Source organism: Lepidochelys olivacea, assembly GCF_965140295.1.
Source record: "Lepidochelys olivacea isolate rLepOli2 genome assembly, chromosome: 2".
Taxonomy (NCBI): Eukaryota; Metazoa; Chordata; order Testudines; family Cheloniidae; genus Lepidochelys; species Lepidochelys olivacea.
This window is the reverse complement of record NC_140412.1, coordinates 196,446,806-196,459,769: the sequence shown is the minus strand read 5'-3', so window position 1 is coordinate 196,459,769 and position 12,964 is coordinate 196,446,806. Positions and strand designations below refer to the sequence as shown.

Genomic DNA, 12,964 nt, shown 5'->3' with positions numbered 1-12,964 from the left:
TATACAGTTTTGTGGCATCAGGTGTGGCACAATGCCTCCACTAGGCCCCAGAACCATGCACAGTTTGAAGAGATCAGATTGTATGGAGATGTAGGCCTTCTCTACACTTGAAAGAGGTTTGCCAATACACCAGTAGAGCTATCCCAGCAACCGACACAGGGGAAACCATTTTTGTCCGTGTAGCTGTGTCTACACTAGAGTTTTGCCAGCATAGCTATGTGGATCAAGGCTGGGGGGAAAAGATACACACTCCTGATCAACATACCTATGCCAACAAAACTTTTAAGTGTAGACTAGGTCATAGACCAGCGGGCTCTTGCAATTAGATTTCATAGGTAACAGATCCTGAAGGGGAGAATCACAAGGATAGGGCTGGAGCTGTTGAAGTTGCAGGGGATGCAACAAACATCCACTCAACCCTTCATCCAAACTGGTCTTTTGCAGCAACCTCAATCACATCCCTACTTGTACCAAACTAGATAATTCCCAGATCAGTTTAGCCATCCAGAGTCAATGGGGCAAAACCCAGGGTGAGATTTTGTACACCTGTATATGGAGCACTAAGTAGGAGATAGAGATAGTCATTGCTGAGAGAAGCGCAGGTCATTCGTTTCCTAGTCACATTCAATCCATGGACACAGAGGAAAACTGACCTTATGAAGTTACAGCCCAGAAATGCCTCTTAATAGCAGATTGATAGTGTTATTTCTCTATATTTAATTAAACCGATCGTGCCTTCTTAATTATTTACAAGGGACCTGATTGTCAATAACACTGAGGCCCATTATACCACTCTGGCATTGTAAAAAGACCATAAAAGGGGCATAAATTACATTCATCCCTACTTTAATGGCTCTTTAGATTGTCAGTGGTGTAAAGAGGCCTAAGATTCAGGCCCAGTGATAAAATGGATAAGGATATCAACAACAAGAAAAGACGATGGCAAAACATGACTCTCAGGACAATTATTTACAAGATACAACTTCATTCCTGGTTCAGACTCCAATTCCAGTCACAACTGCTTCCAACTCCTATGTGGTTTTAACTCCGTCACACAGAATGCTTCAGACCATCAAAGCTCATTGACCATGCATGCACAATCACCACAGATCTTGAAGTACTTATAGGACTTAGGAAGAAGTATGCACCTCCTTTTAGAGATGAACAGCTGTGCTATTGTAAATATGCCTTTAAAAGCCCTCTACCATGAGATGACATCAGTTTCTCCGAGATCCTGGTCAGATGAGTCAGTTTAACATCATTGCTGTGTGCTACATTCCTGAATGAACATTGGGCAAGATATAACTTCTCTCTCCACAATAGTCGTGGGGGTTGAGAGGCTAGTTTCTAAAGATCAGCGCTTCACAGTCAAAGTATTGAGACACTTTCAGATTAGATTTAGGGATATGCACTCTCAATCCCCATATCCTCACAGCTTCCATTCGTTTCAGTGGTGACAGAACAGGAAAATCATGGCATGTTTTGTTAGAATATACTTAGATCCTCTGATTGCTGTGGAGGGCTGCAGAGACTCTGCAATCAACATTCAACTTACTTCTAATTAGAAACCTACAATAACAGACAACTTGATGACAAATAATACAAATACAGTGTAGCTTGCCCTTGGAACCACCGGGCAACTCCAAATTTTGAGCATCCACCTTAAAATACTCCTAAATTTTCCAGAATAATTTGGTTCAATATTTTTTAATCACTTAAACTAGGCTAACTGTTTTGTTGGTCACTTGTACAAATGCAAAGCAGTAGACTGTAAAGAAGAAATATATAAACATTTTTAGCTAGTGCTGTTAAAAGATTCCCAAAAGATTCGGGATTTTACCCAAACTCAGATATCATGGTCATGGGTGCAATCCAAGAGCCTGAAGAGAATAGAAGAGAATTCTCCAAACTCTTTGTTGCTGCAAATTTGGATTGGATTCTTCACTGAATAGGCCTTATTGTAAGATTATTTGTACTTTCTGCTTCTGGTCCTGCCAGAAATATTGCAAAAGTAATCTCTGGTATTTCAACATTTCTGTTTTCCCTGTTAGGGATCCTAATATGAAAATATTTTAAAAGAAGAGAAAGAAACTCAATGAATCTCAATTAGGTTTGGCTTGAGTTTGGATGAAAGTCACATGGGGATTTTAGAAGCCTCAATGCTTAAAAGTGTCATGTTAATTTTAATAACATTTCAAAACTTTATTTAGCAAAGTGACTTTCAGGAGTTTTGTCTGTGTACAGAAAGTATCAGTAAGATAAATCTTGAAGATAATGTAATTGTTGTTTCTTCTGATTTATTCAGGGATTGATAACACACTGATTGCCTCCTTGTGATAGGTGATTACACACAGAAGATGTTTTAATTTGATTATATCTGGGAGATAAGCATAATGCTATGAGAAGTCCAAACACTTTGAATTAGTCCTTCATAAAACTTTGCAATTAGTGTAATCTTTTGTAAATGCCATTGCTTGAGGATGCACATTTTTACAGTGATGTATGAATTATTAGAAACAAGTCCACACTAGCAGAGATGATTACGCAAAGGAAAAAAGCTTGCATTTTAATAGGGGCTAAAACTCTGCACCCCCCTGATCACTTCAAAAAATGTAGCATGATTGTGATGATGTGGGATACAATCCAGACCAGTGAGGGAGCGTGTCACTGCCTGCTCTGTAAGCTTGGGTGCTTCACAATGCTTTGCTGCTGAAGCTCCCAACCTGGGACAATCACAGTCTGCCAGCATTTTGGTCACACCCTGAGTGTCTGTGTGCTAAACGGTCCTATTTCAGAAGCTCTGACCCCAGCAGCATGTCTACAGCCCCATGGTAGCATCCACAGCCTATGTTGATACTTAGAGTCACCCCAACACGCTCCCAGTCCCAAATTTTCCCAAAACTGTGTGCTTTGCAATGTCTGGCCTTCTCCTATTATTCAGAGAAATAATATGGTTAATTTGTTCCTCTAAACACAAACCCCAGAGTTCAATTACTTTGTTTTGAGAGGCAGGATGAAAAGTACAACCCAGACCAAGCTTCCCTCTCCTGCCCATGTGCGTTTCCCTAGCAGTAAGTGATGCAGCAGGCAGGCAGAGTTGTACGAAAGATCTTTAAGTGTGCTGAGTGGCCAGTGTTACATGCTCAGGCTTTAGATTCTGAAAGTTAGCAGGCTGGTATAAACCTGGATTCCGGATTAGAGCTGTGTGGAGGATGGATGTTCCATTTCACAAAGGGTTTTGAGATTTCAAAATTTGACTTTGTTTCAAGTTGGAATGAAAACTGAAAATTTAAAAATTATCTATGAAGGAGAATTCTGGAAAAAATATCATTAAGACCTTTTAAAATGTTGTAATTTAATATGTAGTACTAAATTAAAATTTTTCAACATGAGAAGTTGGTTCAAAACGAAAAATCAAAACGTTTCGTTCTGACAATGTCAAAACAGGACCTTTTGACATTGTCAGGATTTTTTACCCAGTGTTCTTCTGAAATGAAATTCTGGAAAAATCAACTATTTTGACTGAACGACATATTGAGGTTTCTCCAACCAGTTCTATGCCTGAGCCCCTGGGTCACACCAACTATGATCATGCTTGTTCTATTGATCTTTTTGATATTTATCAGTCAAGAAAATGTCATATATCTTAGATTGTACAACACACACAGATTTTAGAACGTTTCATCTTTGATGCTACCGCCAACACTACCTCGGCACAAACAATGTCTTGTGTAGGTGCAGTTGTACAGACATCTGGTTAACTTATTGTAACAGGATTCCTATCAAAAAGCTAATGAAAATACTGGCTTAGCTGGGTAATTTAGCAGCTCATCGGTGTGGGTGGGATGAGTTTGGGCTAAAAGTCTCACAGCACTATAAATACAGTTGTAACATTGATGTGGTGTCTTGTTGAAACTTGAGGAATGGGGATGCTAGAAAAACATTTCTTAAAGCCCTGGTCTACACTGGGGTGGGTCGATCTAAGTTAAGCAACTTCAGCTACGTTAATAACGTAGCTGAAGTCCATGTACTTAGATCGACTTACCGTGGTGTCTTCACTGTGGTGAGTCGACTGCTGCCGCTCCCCCGTCAACTCTGCCTGCGCCTCTCGTGATGGTGGAGTACAGGAGTCGACGGGAGAGCGCTCGGGGGTCGATTTATCGAATCTAGACTAGATGAGATAAATTGATCCCTGCTGGATTGATTGCTGCCTGCTGATCCAGCAGGTAGAGTAGACATACCCTGAGTGAGATTTGTGTAGTAGTTTGGTTGGCATGTGATAAGAATAAAATGGTATAAGAGGGTTGGGCTAGGAGAGAAAAACCCTTTTCCTGGGTAGTTTTTACTTGGATTCTTAAAATTATATAAAGTTTTAGCCTACACTGCAGTCAGAGATTATCCTGGAGTACTAGTCATTGTTTGTTTTGTTTTAATAGAAGAACCTGAGTGATGTGAGGCATTAAGTTTATTTGTATTTTGGGTGCCTATCTGGATTAAGGCTAAGGAAGAAATTGGTCTCAAATATCTGGGTTCAACGTTTATTTATTATTATTTACTTATTTGAATTACCATCGTGCCTAGTCTTAAATCAGGACCCCAGGGAGCTAGGCACTGTACAAACACTGAAAAAAAAAAGACAGTCCCTACCCCAAAGAGTTTACAATCTACAAAAAGCAAGACAATACATAACAACAAACTTACAGGGAAATAAAAGGAAACAATGAGACAATATTGGTCAGCATGGTAGGCAGTGACCTCACGTGGTCACCCCTGATCTTGTGTGGTCCTGACACTACTAGAGAGTAAAAGAGAAACTATAATATTTTAGGTTTCAGAGTGGTAGCCCCGTTAGTCTGTATCAGCAAAAACAATGAGGAGTCCTTGTGGCACCTTACAGACTAACACGTTTATTTGGGCATAAGCTTTTGTGGGCTAAAACCCACTTCATCAGATGCATGGAGTGAAAAATACAGTAAGCGGTATATATATATATATATATATATATACACATATACACACACAGCACATGAAAAGATGGGAGTTGCCTTACCGGGGGAGGGTGCGGGGGCAGGGTCAGTGCTAACAAGGCCAATTCAATTAAAGGTGGAAGTGGCCTGTTCTCAACAGTTGACAAGAAGGGGTGAATATTGAGAGGGAAAATTACTTTTGTAGTGCTAATGAGGCCAATGCAATCAAGGTGGACGTCGGCCATTTCCAACAATTGACAAGAAGGTGAGAATATCAACAGAGGGAAAATTACTTTTTGTGGTGAACCATGCACTCTCAGTCTTTATTCAAGCCTAATTTGATGGTGTCCAGTTTGCAAATTAATTCCAGTTCTGCAGTTTTTCATTGAAGTCTGTTTTTGAAGTTTTTTTGTTGAAGAATTGCCACTTTTAAGTCTGTTACTGAGTGTCCAGGAAGATTGAAGTGCTCGCCTACTGGTTTTTTAATTTTACAATTCTTGATGTCTGATTTGTGTCCATTTATTCTTTTGCGTAGAGACTGTCCGGTTTGGCCAATGTACATGGCAGAGGGACATTGCTGGCACATGATGGCATATATCACATTGGTAGATGTGCAGGTGAATGAGCCCCTGATGGTGTGGCTGATGTGGTTAGGTCCTATGATGGTGTCCCTTGAATAGATATGCAGACAGAGTTGGCAACGGGGTTTGTTGCAGGGATTGGTTCCTGGGATAGTATTTTTGTTGTGCGGTGTGTAGTTGCTGGTGAGTATTTGCTTCAGGGTGGGGGGCTGCCTGTAAGCACGGACTGGCCTGTCTCCCAAGGTCTGTGAAAGTGAGGGATTGTCCTTCAGGATAGGTTGTAGATCCTTGATGACGCACTGGAGAGGTTTTAGTTGGGGGCTGTAGGTGACAGCTAGTGGCGTTCTGTTACTTTCTTTGTTGGACCTGTACTGTGGTAGGTGACTTCTGGGTACCCCCTTCTTGCTCTGTCAATCTGTTTCGTTCACTTCACCAGGTGGGTATTGTAGTTTTAAGAATGCTTGATAGAGATCTTGTAGGTGTTTGTTTCTGACTGAGGGATTGGTTGTATCTTAGAGCTTGGCTGTAGACAATGGATCATGTAATGTGGTCTGGATGAAAGCTGGAGGCATATAGATAAGTATAGTGGTCAGTAGGTTTTCGGTATAGGGTGGTGTTTATGTGACCATTGCTTATTTGCACTGTAGTGTCCAGGAAGTGGATCTCTTGTGTGGACTGGTCCAGGCTGAGGTTGATGGTGGGGTGGAAATTGTTGAAATCCTGGTGGCATTCCTCAAGGGTCTCCTTCCGATGGGTCCAGATGATGAAGATGTCATCAATGTAATGCAAGTAGAATAGGGGCGCTAGGGGATGAGAGCTGAGGAAGCGTTGTTCTAAGTCAGCCATAAAAATGTTGGCATACTGTGGGGCCATGTGGGTACCCATGGCAGTGCCGCTGACTTGAAGGTATACATTGTCCCCAAATCTGAAATAGTTGTGGGTGAGGACAAAGTCACAAAGTTCAGCCACCAGGTTTGCTCTGTCATTATCGGGGATACTGTTCCTGATGGCTTGTAGTCCATCTTTATGTGGAATGTTGGTGTAGAGAGCTTCTACATCCACAGTGGCTAGGATGGCACCATCAAATTAGGCCTGAATAAAGACTGGAAGTGGATGGGTCACTACAAAAAGCAATTTTCCCTCTCCTGATATTCACCCCTTCTTGTCAACTGTTGAGAATCGGCCACTTCCACATTAACTGAATTGGCCTAGTTAGCAGTGATCCTCCTCTTCGTAAGGCAACTCCCATCTTTTCATGTTCTCTCTCTCTATATATATACACACACACACACACACACACACACACACACAGAGCGTACTGTATTTTTCACTCCATGCATCTGATGAAGTGGGTTTTAGTCCACGAAAGCTTATGCCCAAATAAATGTGTTAGTCTCTAAGGTGCCACAAGGACTCCTTGTTGTTTTTATAATGTTTTAGCAACTCATCAGCCCACAAGCCATATTTCCCCTTCCAGTGACAGATCCTGTCACAGCAAACTGTACAGATTTCATAATATACTGTACTTATTCTTAATTAGTACATACTGATGTTGCTATCTAAGGTATCAAAGAGTCACTGTAGTTTTCCTTTAAGAGGAGTTCAGACTTCATTACATATTATAACCTACTTCCCCCAAAACAACATACAAATATATTAATTTATAAGGTACAACATTTAAAAAAATATTCAGTTATGGCATTTTGTTCCTGTGCCATATAGCACCGTATATACAACAGTTGCAGAAAACAACAGCTGTGACCATTGAACAGAGATAATTATGAAAACTTCTTAAGCTTCTCTTCTGACTTCATCTGAGGTTTGCATTATTTGTTCTCCCTCACCTATATCCAACTGAAGTTAATTATTCACCATTTTGGGTTAGAAATAAATAGGCAACTTCAGTCTGTGAATAAGGAAATGGAAACTGTTCATAAGGAACTGGAACAAAGTAACCAGCTTTAGCATTGTTTTATATATTTTCAGTTGTCCAGGAAATCCTGACTAAACTGAGTTTGGGCCCAAGCATGGGAGCTTCGGGTGCTCAAGAAATGCAGAAACAGAGCCTTTGTGTGTAAGTATAACACAACTCAGGTACATCTTTGTGAAAGTACAACTGTGAATTGCACTTGTTTTTTGCTTCACCTCCTATGAAAGCTGGATCAGTTTTAGTCCAATTAGTTACTTTTCCTTTAGAGAGATCCAAGCAAGAATTCATTATGTTATGACAGGGATCCACAAGCTTTATCAAAGAGTTGCCCCCATCTTTTAAAAAAAAAAAAAAAAAAAAAGTCTCACGGATCACCTGACCTACAACCATTCTTCCCCTCCCCTATTCATAACCATGCAACATTCCTTTGGCAACTATAGCAATTGCTTACATGGAAAAGTAACATTAGGAATGTATTTAATGAATTTATAGCTTCTTGTAATAATGCAAGTTGCACAAGGAAATAGACAAGAGCCTATGCCATGTGACTAACCAACTTTCCAGTCCACCAGCAAATGCTCTGTGATCCACAGTTAGAGTACTGCATTGCTATAATATAGATAATAAAAGGTATTAAATAATGTGTACTAAGTGACTAAAAATATGGCCAGTTTGCAGCACAGTGATGTTATGCTATTAATTGATAAAAATACCCCATATCTATACTCAAGTGTTACTGAGGCAAATTTCCCCCCAACTTCAAGAGGGCAGTTGTGTCTGAGGGAATCTTGAGTAAACAAAGCAAAATGAAGAAATGAAAAACCTCTTAGAAAAGTCTGAGAATTCACAACATAAACTGTGACGGCACTGTGCAAATATGTTTTTAAAACCAAAGTTACAAACAAACATGAGATTTTTGAAGCCAAAGATATTCACCAATTAAATACATTGTGTAAACCCTTCAAAGTCTATAAATAATTGATATGTGCATTTTGCGTGAGCGCGCACTCTCTCTCTCCCCCCATTTTTGAAATACCTGGTTCTGCATCCATATCAAGTGCTGTAATCAAGACTCAGCTGAATCACCAAAATCACAACAAAGATCCTCAAATTATCTCCATGTGCAGCTGTTTATTTTCCAGTCCATACACAGCCGTATATGTGAGAGGAGAGTACAGCAGAACCTCAGAGTTATGAACACCAGAGTTACAAACTCACCACTGAACCACACACCTCATTTGGAACGGGAAGTAACAATCAGGCAGCAGCAGAAACCAAAATAAATTAAATAAATAAATAAAATTAAAGCCAGTACGGTACCGTGTTAAACGTAAGCTACTAAAAAATAAAGGGAAAACAGCATTTTTCTTCTGCATAGTAAAGTTTCAAAACTGTATTAAGTCAATGTTCAGTTGTAAACTTTTGAAACAACCATAATGTTTTGTTCAGAGTTACGAACATTTCAGAGTTACGAATACCTCCATTCCCGAGGTATTGGTAACTCTGAGGTTCTACTGTAATGTCAACAGCCCATGTACTAAAACTGAATATACTAAAAAAAGTTACTTCATATCTCATGGCAGTATTTTTAGTGACCTGCAGTGCCTATTCAGTGCAAACTTCCAGTAGATCTCATGGTTTGCAGTTGCTATATAGGCAGTGCAGAATCATTCCATTGCATTGATTCCATCCCTAGAATGTTATTTTCTGCTCACGCTGGTTCCTGCAAAAAAGCCTGGTTACTTGAGCTTGGTGAGGGAAGGAAGCTGATGAGTTTTACCCACCTTCTATATCCACAATGCATGTAAAACATCTCAAAGTCATGCCCCCTTACTGATGACGTAGTAGGTTCCTGAGACTGTTAAAGAAAAGTATGTGTGCAAGTGCACACATCAACACATCTTAAAGCTACCCACGCAACACATACGTCGCAGCTGGCAATCACTGCTTCATTGATCTTATTTAGAGAGTGTGTGTTCTAGGGTAGTGCCACATTTTGAAAAATTGTTCATGAACATATTTGTGAAAATGTTCACAATTTTCTTTCAGATGATTTTGCACCTGTGCATGTAGATTTTTGCATCAAAAAGACACAACAATGTGAATTTCTCCCTATTTTCATTGCTTCAAAAATTGCTTTAATTTCACGAGCAATTTGACCCCTTTTGCAGGCAAATTTTCATTCATTTCCTTTTGACAATTTTCTGCAACACATGCAGCCTCTTTTCAATTCTGGAACAAAATACCTGAGAGGCAGGTGACAAACTGTTATGACTGTGATTGCTGCTACCCACTAGCTTACTTCTAAAAATTGAGCACAAGCTAGTCTGTACTAACATTTCCTGTTATTACTGTCACTTCAACTTCCCTGCCCCATTATGTCACCTGCCTGCTATGTCTTCTCTTTCAGGCCCTGACTCAGCAATGTGAAACACACACCTGGAATGCCACTAGGGGAGACCTAGTGGAATCAACAAGCAGGCCTGTGTGCAGGGGAGCAGTCTGCCCACCTGAAACACATTGCAGGATCTGGATCCTAGCTTTTAAGTTCTTCAGGGCTGGGCCCATTTACTGTTTGTACAGCGCCCAGCACAAGGGAGCCCAATCTAGCTGCTGGCTATAGGCGCACCCAATAAACCAATAACAGGCTGCAAATGCAAGCCTTGATCATATGGCTGGGGGGAAACTCTCCCCTCTTTGCTTCCTAGGCAAGGCAACTACTTCTCTGCACGCAGCCATGCGGACAAGGCGCTGTGGCTGGCTGGAGGGTGTTTGCGGTGGCTCAGAGACCTGCGAGGGGCTGGCCCAGGGCAGCTGAGTGACAGGCGGCTGAGGAAGGGGGCGGGGAGCGAAGGGGGCGAAGGAACTCGTGTCGGAGCTAGCAAGTCCTGCCCAGCTGTTTGCGAAGTTTTAAGATTTCCTGTTTCCCTCGCGGCGCTGAAGCGAAGCGGAGTGAGTCAGCCCAGCCCAGCCGCGCGGCGTCCCAGAGCAGCCAGCCCAGCCACAGCTGCCGCCGCGGCGGCCTCGCCTCTCTCCCCGGCCGGCCCGGGGTGCAGCCCTCGCCCCCCCCCCCCAGCAGAGGAGCCCCACTTCTTGCCTCGGCTTCCTATGCGGAGCGGGCTAGACCATGAGCCGGGATCTCCTCCGGAGCCTGTGGCTGCTGCTCGCTTGCTCGTGCTGGGCGCTCGTCGGCAGCACCGTCCCCCCTCAGGCGCGGGGCTCAGGTAAGTCGCAGTCCCGTCCCCCCTTCCCCTTCTTTGTCCGGGGCGGCGGCGACCCTCCAGGCGGCTGTGCAGCGGGCGATGCCGTTCGCTTGACAGCTGCAGGCGGCAGGGGAGCGGCGCTGGCGAGCCCCGGCTGGGGCTGCGGAGTTCGGGTGTTCGCCGAAAGGGGTTCGCCGGAGAGGCTGGGCGGGTCGGGGCTCGACCGAGGAGCCCTGGCCCGGGCGCTGGCAGGAAGCGCGCGGGGGGTTGCTCTGAGGCGAGCCTCGCCCGGGCCAAGCGTAGTTCGGAAGTTGGCTACTGCCTGTCCCGGGGTTATCGGGCGGCGCGCAGCGGCAGCAGCAGCAGCAGCCTCCGCACCTGGCCCCAGGGTGAGCTCTGGGTGCTGGTGCCCCTCCGCAAAGGGGGCCGGGGGCCCTCCTCGCAGGAGCAAAGCGGACTCCCGCCCGCTGTCTTGCTTCTCGGGCTGTGTGTGGCAGTTGGATTAGGATTAACCCGCTCACCTGTGTGCTGCCCTCTGGGGCTGAAAAGCGCTTCTCTGAGCCCAGGCGGCACTGTTGTTCTAGGAACCTGACACCTGGGATGCAGGTAAAGGGCATTCAGAAAGTGGCGCTCAAACTGAGTTAATCTTAGATCCTATTAAAGCCCCCAGAGTATTATTAGGCTCCAGCACACACACACAGGCAGTGTGTATCCCTGATTTGCTGCCTGGGCCTTGCCATGGGTCTAGCTCTGTGTAAAGTGATCTTGCAAAGCATGCAGCAGTGTCTTAAAAGTTATTGAATTTTTTTTTTGTACAGTCACTGCATGCAATTGAGAATTAAGCACTGGTTGTGAGTAGTTGCACTGAGAACTCTCAATTAATTTCCTGCCATTGCAGAGGCCTTGGGCATTGGTGGCACCTTGGTCTCTCCTGTATTCTGCCTATGGCACATACAGTTTAGTCTCCTGAGGACTGAAGTGCTTTGGTCTTTGGGCTTAATATAGGGGTATCTTAGTGAAATTTAATGGTCTGTGATATACAAGAGATCAGGCCAGATGAACTGATGGACCCTTTTGGCCTTAAACTCTATGAAACTTCAGGCATTCCTTCAGTATTCAAAGCATTCCTAAAAGTTAATGCCTGGTTTGTGTGGTTTTTCATTACACTTCACATCCCTGTGTTGGAAATTTTTAATTGCACTGTACATCTCTGGATATTTTTAAGGCCATGGCTCATATTACTGTTATTAATATATTTATTTATGTTGTGCAAAGAGAGAGCAAAGTGCCTTACAGACTTATGTGAAAACAAGGTTTGCTGGTCTGAAAACTTGCAAACTGGGGATCTAATCCCACAAACACTTATCCTGGTGAGATCTCAGCAGGACTACTCACATGTGTAAAGTTATCTGTAAGTGTCCAGAGGATTAGGCTCTAGAACATGTTATTGAAACTGGTGTTGCCTGTTAATTGTGAGGGGTCCATTAATAAAGGGATAAAAGACTTCAGATTGCTGCAGAACTGAATTCTAAATGTTTAGCTTCTAACTATTGATTTATCCTCCAAGGTGCATATTAGCACTAAACATCTATTCTTAGGTCTTTAAGATGTAATCACTGCACAGACTGTTTAGTGTTTCTGAGTCCTCAGATTCCTTCATCTGGTCTGTAGAGACCAGCAAAAACTTGAGAATTGTTCCATATTGATAAAATACACTACAAAGAGAACTACCATGTAAAGTCTCAATCCTACACATACTTTGGCACTTGAGTAACTTTGTGCATGTAAGTAATCCTGTTGAAGTCCCAAATATGTGTGACATTACTTGTGTATATAACTGTTTGTAGGTTTAAGGCATAAATATACAAAAATAGTTTAAACTTTGTGTCCTGAAGAAGTTCATTATCTGAGGGCTGACCATAATGTAAGAGCTTTACATGTGGTATGTTTAGCTTTGTTTGAATTTTGTTTACAATTATGTCATTTTTGACTAATAAGTGGCAAAACCCAATAAATGATGATTGTGGTAACTTTCATTTAATCATCAGAATAAAAGTTGCTCTGGGTAGGTTCTTGTGACACAAAGCCTCAGTGAAAAAGCAATGCATCATTTTTCATCTTCTTTATTGTTTCTTTTTTAGTATATTTTTCTGAAAACCAATTTAGACAGATTTAGTTTAGAAAACAGATAAAAACTGGAGATAATTTAAGAACATTTTTCTGTTCTCTGCTCACTCAAAAGAAACTTTTACTAAAAACGATATTCAGAACACAGTTAATATA

The 12,964-nt window shown here is 42.4% G+C and overlaps 2 protein-coding genes across 4 annotated transcripts in view; one reads left to right on the top strand and one right to left on the bottom strand.

Moving 5' to 3' along the window:
- GADL1 (glutamate decarboxylase like 1) overlaps nt 1–12,964 on the bottom strand; it is a 244,067-nt gene that overhangs the window by 35,826 nt on the left and 195,277 nt on the right. The gene's annotated exons all lie outside the window — the stretch shown is intronic.
- Nucleotides 10,371–12,964, top strand: part of TGFBR2 (transforming growth factor beta receptor 2) — a 78,640-nt gene continuing 76,046 nt past the window's right edge. Inside the window, exon 1 of one of the 3 annotated variants that reach the window (XM_084621259.1) lies at nt 10,371–10,702. In XM_084621259.1, the coding sequence (XP_084477385.1) occupies nt 10,606–10,702 (97 nt within the window). In that variant the 5' untranslated portion in view covers nt 10,371–10,605. The remainder of the gene's footprint in view (nt 10,703–12,964) is intronic. The other 2 variants (XM_084621258.1, XM_084621260.1) reach the window with 2 other exon arrangements.